Consider the following 16,387-nt stretch of genomic DNA (forward strand, 5'->3'; position numbering starts at 1 on the left):
TTGTCCTTTTTATATTGTTACTGTACTTACATGTACATACTGATGAATATTTTATTGAAAATGAAAGAATCCAAATGGTGGATTTCTGGCTCAGGCCCTATTGCACCTAAGGTGTTTATTTTTTTTAAATTTGGTTAAAATCAGTGAAGAAATACAATAAAACTAACTCAAAATGCTAGATCACTGGAATCGGGAAATGTGAAAGTGTCAGAAGTCTCCATCACTACACCATCATGATTAATGTGATTAAGGACTTAATGGAGCTATTTTATTAGGTAATGTAAGCATAGGTACTGTCCTGTCTTGGTGGTGTTTATTTTGTTCTGTGGTTACATGATGACATGTGATAGTGGATCCTGTCTTGGTGGTGTTTATCTTCTTCATTGGTTATATGCTGACATGAGATAGTGGATCATGCCTTTGTGGTGTTTATCTTTAGTGGTTACATTATGACATATGATAGTGGATCATGCCTTTGTGGTGTTTGTCCAGTTCAGTGGTTACATGATATGTCATAGTGGAACATTTTCAAAGGAATGCCATAAGTACCCTTCATAAATTAGTGGCCCCGAGTGGCAGAGTGGTCTACAGTGCTCACCGTTCCGGATCACTGCCATCTCACCTCTGTCTGCATGGGTTCGAGTCCAAGGCTCGGCTAGCATGGGTATGTGGGAAAGTCTGCCAGTAGCTTCTCGTGGGTCAGTGGATTTTTCCCTGAGTTTTCCAGGGTTCTTCCTCCACCAGTAATACTGGCCGCCATCTATAGCCTATCTTGTGCTGAAAAATGGCGCTAAACCCTACAACAACAACAACAACAACCCTTCATATATTGTGTGACTTAATCAAGTGTCACACACTAGGGGAAGGTGCATGACCTTATACTTCAAGGAAAATCAAGAGCAGTGATTTTTCTTGAGTGGGGTCACCAAAGGCTATGCTTGCCCAGGGTGCTATTTCATCCCTTGCAAACTTGCAACAGGTCTGTCTACCTGTACATCTCTAACCAGGTACTACAACTTTTACTTGACTCTGCTTCCGGAGTATATTCTATCAGGCTAGTTTGTGCAGAACCTTTAGATTTTTAAAGGAGATCATGGGTCATATATCATGTGTCTATTACCCAACAGTACAGAGTAGTTAGGCCTGACACCACCTGTAAGTCCTGAAGGTCTCATTTTGTGGTGGGGTGTTCCTCAGTGGATACTACACCAGCATGGGTGGAAAATGATCAGTACAGTTTGTGAATACAGTAATCACACAGAAAAATAAACAGAAAATAAAATCAACTGCATGGCATATCATGGCAAATCACCACACAGTCTTTATCACCAAGGCTGACAAAAAGTAGAAATCATTTAACTTGACTATCTGATTTCATATGAAATAATAAACCAGTTAATACTGTATACAACTGTTACTATTGATGTTATCAATTTTGTCTTGCAGCCATACATCCTGAGCATGGGTTGGTTTGGGCAGATGGTAGAGCAATATATTTGGTACCTCTTGGTCTTAATCAAGGGCAAGTGGAAAATAAAAGAGCAGTCAAACTAGGAGAATTTGTGTAAGTACCTTATTTTTATGCCCCAACTGATCACAGCTCTGGTGTCTAAGATTTGGTCCTTTGCATGTGTAGATGGCCTGATTAGATGTATTTTCACCATTAGAACAATTTTTTGTTGTTTTATTTAGTTTTGTTCTTTACTTTCTAGACTATTTGTTAACCTAATTTCAGAAAACATGTGACGTAGTTAACTTGAATTCATAAGGAGTATTTCTGTGCATGTGTATATGTATGTAGATTGTTGGTTACATTTTCATACCATTAAAGCAGTTTCTGCACATTTCTTTTTTTTTAAAATCTATTTTTGGGACTTGTGGTTTATGCCAAGTCAGCACAAATACACAAACTGTTTGACTGGGGCTGATGCTATTGGCACACATGCTTATGTGTTCAGCACCTGTAGATGACCTGATTATGCAAGCTTTTTCTAGTTTTATGGATGTTTAGATGCAGATGTTCTGTTTACACACACATTCAGCTTAATATTTAGTTGGTCCTGCATGAAAGTTTTGTCACTCAGACATCCAATATGGCCACAACAGCAACCATTTTGTAAATCTTATCACTACTCCTCCTGAACAAATGGTGATATCAACATGGGGTTTTCATTTGAAGACTCTTTATTATGTCTATTGTATTGGTTCAAAATTAAAAAAAAATTGCTGATCTGCCATGTTGAAAATCTTGTTTTTGCTACCCCTACTAAATGATCAGTTGTATCGGTACAAAGTTTTTCATTCTGGGCAATGTAAACCAGATGAGCATTGTCAAGCTTTCATGGTCTTCATGTTTATTGATGGTCAGGTACAGATATCATTAGAACCATAATATCTAATGGTGGATGTGGTTATTACTGGCCATGTTTTGGATTGCTGTGAAATCATACAAAAATTGGAAAACTTTTCCTAGCAGTTGGAATAAAATTCTGAGTGAGTAACATTTTTATCTTTTAGACTAGCATCTTTACCATGACAGTAATAAAGATGAAACGTATTTTTCAAATGCTGGAGTGGATTTATAATCCAAATAATTTTCTTCCATTAATGAATATCATATACAATAATGAACATCAACACCAGTTAAGATGATCCTATTCAATTGTCTTAGTATCCCCTGTTGTTATTTTTCTTCAGTCTTTGTATTTCCTGTTGTTATGTTTCATCTGTCTTAGTATCCCTATTGTTATTTTTCAACAGTCTTAGTATCCCCTGTTGTTATTTTTCATCAGTCTTAGTATCCCTATTGTTATTTTCCATCAGTCGTAGTATCACCTGTTGTTATTTTTCTTCAGTCTTAGTATCCTCTGTTGTTATTTTCCATCATATAGTCTTAGTATCCCCTGTTGTTATTTTTCATCAGTCTTAGTATCCTCTGTTGTTATTTTACAACAGTCTTAGTATCCCCTGTTGTTAATTTCCATCAGTCTTAGTACCCCCTGTTGTTATTTTCCATCAGTCTTAGCATTCCCTGTTGTTATTTTTCATCAGTCTTAGTATCCCCTGTTATTTTCCATCAGTCTTAGCATCCCCTGTTGTTATTTTCCATCAGTCTTGGTATCCCCTGTTGTTATTTTTCATCAGAAATTAGTCCCTCAGGATCTCTACTCTATATTCAGTAAATGTTTCTCCACGACTGATGAAAGCAATACAGTTAGAGTAATTTGTTTGAATTGTACAGGTCTTTTGTTTATTAATGTATTTTATGGACATAATAGGTACAGTGGGATTGGGCACAAGTTCTGATAACTTAAATTAGCCCTCTTCCTACCTGATACCTGTATTACATCATATTCTACAAGACATCATAATAATATCATGTTCTACATGACATCATAATAATATCATTCAGATAATTTGCTGGTTAATTTGGCACATGGCTGGGGAAGTGATGTAGTGGTTTTAAAGTTGAAACAAATACCTGATACAATGTTAAAGCTGTATACTAAATAAATTCAATAAACATCAGCTAAATATCGAGCTCTGCTTTGAGGTGAAGTCATAAATACCTTAAGACTGGACATCACATTGCATTCAGTGACTACAGTGGTAATGTAACTGTAGAGAAACACGTGTTTATACACATGCCTATACAATTTGCATTCAGGCACATACACATATATGCATTTGCATTCATGTACATACACATAAACATACAGATCTACTTGTATGTACATACACATAAACATACAGATCTACTTGTATGTACATGCACATAAACATGCAGATCTACTTGTATGTACATATACACATAAACATGCAGATCTACTTGTATGTACATACACATAAACATACAGATCTACTTGTATGTACATATACACATAAACATACAGATCTACTTGTATGTACATATACATAAACATACAGATCTACTTGTATGCACATGCACATAAACATGCAGATCTACTTGTATGTACATACACATAAACATGCAGATCTACTTGTATACATATACACATAAACATACAGATCTACTTGTATGTACATACACATAAACATACAGATCTACTTGTATGTACATACACATAAACATACAGATCTACTTGTATGTACATATACACATAAACATACAGATCTACTTGTATGTACATATACACATAAACATGCAGATCTACTTGTATGTACATACACATAAACATACAGATCTACTTGTATGTACATATACACATAAACATACAGATCTACTTGTATGTACATACACATAAACATACAGATCTACTTGTATGTACATATACACATAAACATGCAGATCTACTTGTATGTACATACACATAAACATACAGATCTACTTGTATGTACATATACACATAAACATACAGATCTACTTGTATGTACATACACATAAACATACAGATCTACTTGTATGTACATACACATAAACATACAGATCTACTTGTATGTACATATACACATAAACATACAGATCTACTTGTATGTACATATACACATAAACATACAGATCTACTTGTATACATATGCACATAAACATGCAGATCTACTTGTATGTACATACACATAAACATACAGATCTACTTGTATGTACATGCACATAAACATGCAGATCTACTTGTATGTACATATACACAAACATACAGATCTACTTGTATGTACATACACATAAACATACAGATCTACTTGTATGTACATATACACATAAACATGCAGATCTACTTGTATGTACATACACATAAACATACAGATCTACTTGTATGTACATATACACATAAACATACAGATCTACTTGTATGTACATACACATAAACATACAGATCTACTTGTATGTACATATACACATAAACATGCAGATCTACTTGTATGTACATACACATAAACATACAGATCTACTTGTATGTACATATACACATAAACATACAGATCTACTTGTATGTACATACACATAAACATACAGATCTACTTGTATGTACATACACATAAACATACAGATCTACTTGTATGTACATATACACATAAACATACAGATCTACTTGTATGTACATATACACATAAACATACAGATCTACTTGTATGTACATACACATAAACATACAGATCTACTTGTATGTACATGCACATAAACATGCAGATCTACTTGTATGTACATACACATAAACATACAGATCTACTTGTATGTACATGCACATAAACATGCAGATCTACTTGTATGTACATACACATAAACATACAGATCTACTTGTATGTACATATACACATAAACATGCAGATCTACTTGTATGTACATACACATAAACATGCAGATCTACTTGTATGTACATATACACATAAACATACAGATCTACTTGTATGTACATATACACATAAACATACAGATCTACTTGTATGTACATATACACATAAACATGCAGATCTACTTGTATGTACATACACATAAACATACAGATCTACTTGTATGTACATATACACATAAACATGCAGATCTACTTGTATGGACATACACATAAACATGCAGATCTACTTGTATGTACATATACACATAAACGTACAGATCTACTTGTATGTACATATACACATAAACATACAGATCTACTTGTATGTACATATACACATAAACATGCAGATCTACTTGTATGTACATACACATAAACATACAGATCTACTTGTATGTACATATACACATAAACATGCAGATCTACTTGTATGTACATACACATAAACATGCAGATCTACTTGTATGTACATATACACATAAACATACAGATCTACTTGTATGTACATATACACATAAACATACAGATCTACTTGTATGTACATATACACATAAACATGCAGATCTACTTGTATGTACATACACATAAACATACAGATCTACTTGTATGTACATATACACATAAACATGCAGATCTACTTGTATGTACATACACATAAACATACAGATCTACTTGTATGTACATATACACATAAACATACAGATCTACTTGTATGTACATATACATAAACATACAGATCTACTTGTATGTACATACACATAAACATACAGATCTACTTGTATGTACATGCACATAAACATGCAGATCTACTTGTATGTACATACACATAAACATACAGATCTACTTGTATGTACATATACACATAAACATGCAGATCTACTTGTATGTACATACACATAAACATACAGATCTACTTGTATGTACATGCACATAAACATGCAGATCTACTTGTATGTACATACACATAAACATACAGATCTACTTGTATGTACATACACATAAACATGCAGATCTACTTGTATGTACATACACATAAACATACAGATCTACTTGTATGTACATACACATAAACATACAGATCTACTTGTATGTACATATACACATAAACATACAGATCTACTTGTATGTACATACACATAAACATACAGATCTACTTGTATGTACATACACATAAACATACAGATCTACTTGTATGTACATATACACATAAACATACAGATCTACTTGTATGTACATATACACATAAACATGCAGATCTACTTGTATGTACATATACACATGAACATGCAGATCTACTTGTATGTACATATACACATAAACATACAGATCTACTTGTATGTACATACACATAAACATACAGATCTACTTGTATGTACATACACATAAACATACAGATCTACTTGTATGTACATATACACATAAACATACAGATCTACTTGTATGTACATACACATAAACATGCAGATCTACTTGTATGTACATGCACATAAACATACATATCTACTTGTATGTACATATACACATAAACATGCAGATCTACTTGTATGTACATATACACATAAACATACAGATCTACTTGTATGTACATATACATAAACATACAGATCTACTTGTATGTACATATACACATAAACATACAGATCTACTTGTATGTACATGCACATAAACATACAGATCTACTTGTATGTACATATACACATAAACATACAGATCTACTTGTATGTACATATACACAAATATACAGATCTACTTGTATGTACATACACATAAACATGCAGATCTACTTGTATGTACATATACACATAAACATACAGATCTACTTGTATGTACATATACACATAAACATACAGATCTACTTGTATGTACATATACACATAAACATACAGATCTACTTGTATGTACATACACATAAACATACAGATCTACTTGTATGTACATGCACATAAACATACAGATCTACTTGTATGTACATATACACAAATATACAGATCTACTTGTATGTACATATACACATAAACATGCAGATCTACTTGTATGTACATATACACATAAACATACAGATCTACTTGTATGTACATATACACATAAACATACAGATCTACTTGTATGTACATATACACATAAACATGCAGATCTACTTGTATGTACATATACACAAATATACAGATCTACTTGTATGTACATACACATAAACATACAGATCTACTTGTATGTACATACACATAAACATGCAGATCTACTTGTATGTACATACACATAAACATGCAGATCTACTTGTATGTACATATACACATAAACATACAGATCTACTTGTATACATATGCACATAAACATGCAGATCTACTTGTATGTACATATACACAAATATACAGATCTACTTGTATGTACATACACATAAACATACAGATCTACTTGTATGTACATGCACATAAACATACAGATCTACTTGTATGTACATATGCACAAATATACAGATCTACTTGTATGTACATATACACATAAACATGCAGATCTACTTGTATGTACATACACATAAACATACAGATCTACTTGTATGTACATATACACATAAACATACAGATCTACTTGTATGTACATATACACATAAACATACAGATCTACTTGTATGTACATATACACATAAACATGCAGATCTACTTGTATGTACATATACACAAATATGCAGATCTACTTGTATGTACATACACATAAACATACAGATCTACTTGTATGTACATACACATAAACATGCAGATCTACTTGTATGTACATACACATAAACATACAGATCTACTTGTATGTACATACACATAAACATGCAGATCTACTTGTATGTACATACACATAAACATACAGATCTACTTGTATGTACATACACATAAACATACAGATCTACTTGTATGTACATATACACATAAACATACAGATCTACTTGTATGTACATACACATAAACATACAGATCTACTTGTATGTACATATACACATAAACATACAGATCTACTTGTATGTACATATACACATAAACATACAGATCTACTTGTATGTACATATACATAAACATACAGATCTACTTGTATGTACATATACACATAAACATACAGATCTACTTGTATGTACATGCACATAAACATACAGATCTACTTGTATGCACATACACATAAACATGCAGATATACTTGTATGTACATATACACATAAACATATACTTGTTGCTCTTAAATATACATGTACATATAACAGTTATTGAGTTGCATGACAGGTCATTACATCTTTTGGACTACAAAAGGATTTTTTTTTACATTAATGAAGAGTGAAAAACTCAGTTTGCATGCGCACTTCATTTAAAAATACACATGTACAAGTATTTTGTTGGTGGTGGGCATGTACATGTATATGTATCATGTTTACATACTATGATTTCATGAAGGGCCATACAAGAAGAGTCACAAACAATCCTGCATTAAAACTTAGTAGATTGTGGAATCAGTTTGCAGACAACAGATACAGTCTTAGCTCTATAGTGTATTGGTATGGTAGATAATGTTACTGTTTTGTGTACAATGTGGTTTTCTGAACGACTTAGAACTTACCATACCTTTACATTGATATTCAATTATCACTGCAGTAGTATGCAGTTATTGTTGCAATGATATTCACATACTGTTGGAAAGATATTCAGATATCAGTATGACAGTATTTTCTTTTGTTGCATCTGTAATTATTGTTGCAATAATAGAATATACCATTTCAATGATTGACTGATTTTTGTAGCATTATATTTATTTTAATTCTACTGATCATGGATCAGATATTTTTTACCTAAATCCTGTTGTTCATCATCAGTTTGTCAGCGTTCATCATCAACACAAGTTTGTCATTGCTGCTCATTTTAAACTAATTGGACAATTGCCATGGAACTTTACACATATATTCATCCCAAGGTCTAATTAGTCCTTATTGAAAATGGTACTTCTGGGACATGCAGTATGGCTGCTACTGTGATGGCTAGCTTGAAAATCTTTTAATTGGTACTGTTCCTTAATGCTGTCGTCAGAAAACCAACATAACACCTTAGTGGCCATAGAAAAATATTGTTATCATCACCACTCTTGCATGAGCGATGGCACTGACTTAGAGTTTTGAAACACTTTTGTTATTTGCAGTTGCTTTTGAATGAAAATGGTACAGATCTAACAACCATCATACCTGCACTTTTGTAAAAGTGTCATGAAAACCAGACCTAAGTGATAATAGAATCAAGTCAAAGAGGTCATTAATTTTTTCACAAAATTGAGTTTATGAACACAGTGACTTTTACATATATGTATATAAGTGATTTTGGCTAGTCTTTGTATTTACCATATATATATTCATAAGTCTAGTCCAACTACAGACTGCACAGACCCAGATCTGCCATTGCATAATACATTGGCAGATCTGGGTCAGTGCAGCTTGATAAGAGTAATCAGTAGAACAACCTACATAGATGTTAAATTCAAGAGTGAGTAATTTCTCAAGTAAACAAGATTATATATATATATATATATATATATATATATATATATATATATATATATATATATATATATATATATATATATATATAACTAAGACACAAAAATAGAATCCTGATGAGGGTCAAATATTCATTTCTAGAAAATTATAAGTTGTCAACAAGATAAAATCTGTTACTAAAATTATAATAAAGTACGTGGTAAACAGATAGACCAGGTTATTCTGTGGGGTGGTGGATTTCAATATCCAAGCCTCAGATTAAAATAAACATGTTGCCATTAATAATAGCCTGAATACTTAATTCACAATCATAGGAAAGATATATTAGCTGTGTATTGTGTTGTCAAAAAAACAGATGTTACTGGTCAGGTTCAACATGAACTTGACTTCGGACAAGGTCAAGTCAAAAATACAGTTATATATAACATATTGTATATAACATAATCAAGAAGAAAAAAATCAGTACAAATTAAATATTCATACCATTAAACATGCCAGAAATAATTTTTGTTACCAAAATTAGTATATTGGAATTTCTAAATAATATCAGAGATAGTTTCAATACACAGCGATTCCTGGAAATTCTGTTCAGTTATAAGAGCAGCAATCCTTTTGAGTGGCTCGTGTTATTGTTGCAGCGCAGTAAAATGAACTTGGCATTTGTAGGTAGGTAGGTACTGTTAGGTATGATAGCACAATAATGTAGAGTGAGTTTAGGTATTCCAATAAATGCATACAGAACAAAGAAAAGGACAAGAAATGAAAAATTCCTTCAAATACCAAGTAATTTTTTTATATCACTCGTTTAAAAGGTCCAAGACCTCAGCATGAACAGTACCGTGTATCCCAGCGCAAAATGCTTGCCTTTAGTAATCGTAACTTATGAGTTGTAGGTGGCACATCAAATCTATACTATATCTCTGAGCCTACAGGGAAGAATTAACAATGCAGTGATGAATTGTAAATATATCTTTGTAACAACAAGAAAGACTTCTGCATTGGTATTTGAAGATTATTGCAAAGGTCATGTCAGTATTGCTGCCATGGTATTCATGATGTGAATACCACTGCAGTGACAGTAGTGTTAAAAAATGACATTGCAGCAGTGAATTTTATTATTGAAACAACATACCTTACCATTGCATTAACAAATTTTAGTACTGAAATTATATTTAGATATTATTACCATGATATTTAGGTACCATTACCATGATATCTATGTACCATTGCATTTAGATACCATTACCACGTTATTTAGATACCATTACCATGATATTTAAGTACCATTACATTTAGGTACTATTACCTTGATATTTAGATACCATTACCATGATATTTAGGTACCATTACCATTATATTTAGATACCATTACCATTATATTTAGATTCCATTACTATGATATTTAGATACAATTTCCATGATATTTAGATACAGTTACCATGATATTTAGATACCATTACAGTGATTTTTAGATACCATGATGTTTAGATACCATTAAAATGATATTTAGATTCTATTAGTGATATTTAGATACCATTACTGTGTTATTTAGATTCTATTACAGTGATATTTAGATACCATTAAAATGATACTTGTATACCATTACCCAGCATTGGTAGTTCTGACCCTCTTCAGCGCACCATACAAAATGTAACACTGAATTACATCCAAAAGCCATTATATTTTGTTTCAAATGTAAACAGCCAGAATGAATACAATTTTAGTTGACTGAAATAAGTAATTTCTTGGATTTTACTAATGAAAGTCCTTTTCTGTGTCTGGGCCCCGGATTGCATAGTGGTCTAAGACACTCACCATTACCGATGATCTGGTCACTCATACATCTCACCTCTGTAGGTTCAAGTCTTGGCTTAGACAACATGGGCATGTGGAAAACAACTTGCTAGTAGTTTCCTGTAGATTGGTGGTTCTTTCAGAGCCCCCCGCCTTTGTATTTCCTCATCAAATGTACTGACTAGTATGCCTATTGTACTGAAAAATGACAATAAACCCACAAAAAAAACAAATTCAGTTTCCAAGTGTTATTTTTGTGTGCTTGTTTTTGAAACCAAGTGCATGTACCCAGCTTTCTTTTTAGCTTTTGACACTGCCAGCTGAAACTGAAAAATAAAAGGCTGGATTACGGTTCAGCTGTTCAACAATTTTCAAACCAACAGAAAACGTGGATGCCTCAGCTGGAAAACATGGGAATTTAGGTGGTGGTCAGTAGTTTAAGAGAAAGCCATGTATCGTAAACTGGCATATTTAAAACTTCTGAAGACTATTTGGCTTTGAAAGATAAAGGTTAAATGAAAAGGGATCAGTTATTGCAACATAATGACCTATTTTGACCTTTACATTTTTGAACTTATGATACAGTATATACATATGTAAATTTTAACAAAATTAATTCAGTATTGAGAACTCATACAAAACACTTTTTTGATTTCTGTCTATTGCTGAGAATTTATTCAAAAGATGAAAAGACCCATTAATACAAAAATCAGTTTCAGAATTTACAAAGAAGATCTGAACCAGAAGTTGTATAATGGAACAGTTGCATTTATGAATAACTGCAGTGTTTTATGTTAATTATATAATGGAACAGTTGCATTTATGAATAACTGCAGTGTTTTGTGTTAATTGTATAATGGAGCAGTTGCATTTATGAACAACTGCAGTGTTTTATGTTAATTGTATAATGGAGCAGTTGCATTTATGAACAACGGCAGTGTTTTATGTTAATTATATAATGGAACAGTTGCATTTATGAATAACTGCAGCATTTTATGTTAATTGTATAATGGAACAGTTGCATTTATGAACAACTGCAGTGTTTTATGTTAATTATATAATGTAACAGTTGCATTTATGAATAACTGCAGTGTTTTATGTTAATTTGCAGGTTAAGTAGATGCTGTCACTTTTTATTCATATTTTTTATGGCCATTTCTTCTAGGACAACCACATCCAAAGCTTGGTAAATTTCAGTCTATAATATTCACCTACCCTACCATTTGTTTGTAACCCCGACTGACTTTACAAGAAAAAGCATTAAGGATGTAAAAATGCACAAAACTTTTTTAGCTCATTCACGAATTTATTTTATTTAACCTGTCACCAGGGGGTCCCTAACACTGCCATCTTGTTTGTATTTCAAACCAGATGGAAGCCTGCAGGGACAACAATGAACCTGCTTGCTGTCTTTTTCTGGTTCCTGGGCAATTCCATTTGATACATGGAAAGTAAAACCTGCCATCTACATCCAATATTTGCTGTGGCCTGCTTTGATATTTCACAAAAGATTGGAAAAATAAAAATTGCAAATGGTGTAACTCGTCTATACATAGGTTCAAAAGGATGTAATGCCAGATTGGCACTTATCGTAAATGATGCACAAAGGTATTCCTATTGCCTGAAAAAATAGACTCACCCATGCAAATATGGCAGCTGTATTAGTAAAGAAAGCCATGTTTGGTTAGAATTATGAAGATGATTCTGTTCAAGACCCCTTGGCAACAGTCAGGTTAGATGCTGGATACTTGATGCTTTTCATTTATAAATTTGTTGGGGGGTATAAACAAGCAGAAGGGTAAGTGAATACTATGATGTTGTGCACATGAAACTAACATTTTGTATTTTGGATGTATTTAACACCAAGTTTATCATTTCTAATTCTCACATATAAATAATATACACTGGAATATTTGCATTGTTACTGTTTTGTTGTTATAAATTAAGAAATTGTTAGCAGTGTGGAATATTTCATGAATATATGAGTAACTTGTCCAAGTAAACATAGTATGGTATATTGAAGATTATATGCAACTTGTACAAATAAACATTGTGTGGAATATTTCAAGAATATATGTAACTTGTACAAGTTAACATTGTGTGGAATATTTCAAGAATATATGTAACTTGTACAAGTTAACATCAAGATTCAGGTTTTAAAAACATGTTAGCTAATTTTTTTCTTCAGTTTAAGTTCACCTGTTGATTTTTGTGTTTATGGCACAAGTAGGTTATTTAGTGCTGAGGCAGTTCCAGGGATACACCATGGTAGCTGAACCTGTGGTAGGAATCAAAACCATACTCTTTTGGTTCAAATCTGGAATGCTACCCACTGAGTCATCATGGATTCTGCCTCCATTAGTCACCTCTTGTGACACAAAGGAGAGTGCATCTGGTCTATTCTGCATCTCTGAGCTGACACTGGGTTTAATCTAAGAGTAGATTTGGTTTTATTAGCTCTACTGCAGGTCATAGACCAAAAGAGATTATGGTATTGTCCATTGACCGTCGTCCATCATACTTCTGTCCATTGGCAAAAGTTTGATATTGCTACTCCTCCTTAACTACTTGGAGGATTGCCCTGAAACTTTACACATGTACCTCATGGTCAGGTTGGTTCTACATGAAAATGGTGCTGCTTGGACACCCAATATGGCCAATCATCACTAATCCTGCATCTGATAATTGACCTATGTGAAGACTTCAACCTACAGTACATTGCACAATACACATCTTTCTTTCTTCAGAACCAGGATATCAGCGTAAATCTCTATGACAGAGACAAAATTCATTTAAGTAGAAAAGGAACCTCTCAACTACTGAGAAATATTAACATGTATGCCCCCATTTTCAGGCACTATAATGAAGAGCACTGACTACTCTCTCTACTGTGGAGAAACTGGGCACATGACACAGGTATGCCATCATGGCAAACATTGAGTGCTTCAGATGCCATTAATCTGGACACACAAGAAACAACAAAGACTGTCAATCAGTGTATTATACATACTAGGAAGCTGGCAAAGAGGAGAATGCCAATGCTTTATTTACAATAAATCTAAATGTCCCTAGTGAAACTCTTGTCTCTAACTATTCAGTGGACATTATTGTAAATGCAAAAGTTAACTCATTTTCAGGGTCTGTATGTGACTTTGAAGACACTAATATATATGAAAATTTAAATATAGAAATAGGATGTCAGAATAATAAAAGTAGTATGGAGACAATCTCAGTGAGTACTCCATTGCATGATGACTTGCATATAATTGATATGAAACTAAATACAAAAGGTTTTAACATAGGTCACTTAAATATACAAGGTATAGTGGGAAAAATAGATAGATTAAATTAATGTTGTCTTCCAAGGAAATTAATATACATGTTTTAGGACTCACTGAAACCAAATTAAATGTTAACCACAATGAAAATCTGTTTCACTGTCAAGGCTACAATAAACCATTATGCAGGGATAGAGAGATGACGGGGGCAGAGTCTTGTATATATTAGGAAAGATTTAAATGCAGAATGGCGACTTGACTCGGAGTCACATGAAATTGAGAGTATCTAGGTGGAAATTTCTCAAACTAATGCAAAATCATTCCTAGTTGGTTTCATTTATAGGCCACCTTCCTCCAAAGCAATTTGGAATTATAACTTTTTGAAACAAATAGAAAATGTTCTTGCACAGGAGAAAGAAACATATATTCTTAGCAGTATAAAAAAGGTCCTTCTCAATACTCAAATAAGAGGAACAACTGGATGGAGTTGTTTTAATCATTAGGCCTAGTCCAGCTGGTATTAAATGAGCCCACAAGGGTAACAGAAAAATCAAGCACTCTTATTGATCACATTTATACCAACCTACCAGACAGTTATGTGTCTTGTGTTAAGGTACCGAATGTTGGTCTTAGAGACCACTATCCTAGCTTTTTATTTACAAGAAATGTTAAATGCAACAGAAATAAGAAAAATACACACAAAACTATCACTTACTGATCGTTCAAAAACTTAATAATAGCTTCTCAATGACCCTTATAAAGTTCCATGAAATATGATCCATAATTTGGATGACACAGATGAAGCTCTGAGGGTGTGGACTGACTTATTTATGGATGTAGTCTCTAAGCATGCACCACTGAAAGTACATCGAGTAAAGAATGAAATCCAACCTAATTGGCTTACTACTGAAATCCTAGATGCTAATGAAAACACGAGACCAGTTCAAGGCTGTGGGAAACCATGCACAATATAAAGTATGAAAAAATAAAATAAGTATGATTAAAAAAGCTATAAAAAAAAATTATCAATCATTGCTTGAAAACAAAAAGAGCAGCACAAACTCCATTTTAAAAGTCTTCAATGAACTCACTGGAGGAACACACAAAGATCAGACAAATAAAATTCACTCACTTCTGGTCTTATGACACCATAGTCACTAATGACACTGACATTGCAAATGTTTTCAGTGATTTTTCACCAACATTATCACAAACAAGAACCAGTGATAGAAAACAACTTTAATGAACTGAAAAAGTTCAGCAGCAAAATCTCTACGGAGATATGATTCTCTATCCCACCAGTATCAGAAAACTTTGTTAAAAAATGTCTCAGTGAACTTGATACCAAGAAAGCTACAGGACTTGATCAGATTGGTCCATGACTCATTAAATCTTCTGTCTCTGCTATTGTAGATAGCATAACATTCATAATCAATTTAAGTATTGTAACCTCATCTGTCCCCAAAATACGGAAAACTGCAAAAGTAACTCCTATTCACAAATCTGGTTCTAAGG

General features: G+C 32.9%; 1 protein-coding gene across 1 annotated transcript in view; it reads left to right on the forward strand.

Moving 5' to 3' along the window:
• LOC149786297 (WD repeat and coiled-coil-containing protein-like) overlaps positions 1-16,387 on the forward strand; it is a 127,661-nt gene that overhangs the window by 26,975 nt on the left and 84,299 nt on the right. The window contains exon 2 of the mRNA XM_089976681.1: positions 1,447-1,564. Within this exon, the coding sequence (XP_089832807.1) occupies positions 1,447-1,564 (118 nt within the window). The remainder of the gene's footprint in view (positions 1-1,446; positions 1,565-16,387) is intronic.

This window comes from Sinohyriopsis cumingii, chromosome 12, assembly GCF_028554795.1.
Source record: "Sinohyriopsis cumingii isolate HCF-2022 chromosome 12, ASM2855479v2, whole genome shotgun sequence".
Taxonomy (NCBI): Eukaryota; Metazoa; Mollusca; class Bivalvia; order Unionida; family Unionidae; genus Sinohyriopsis; species Sinohyriopsis cumingii.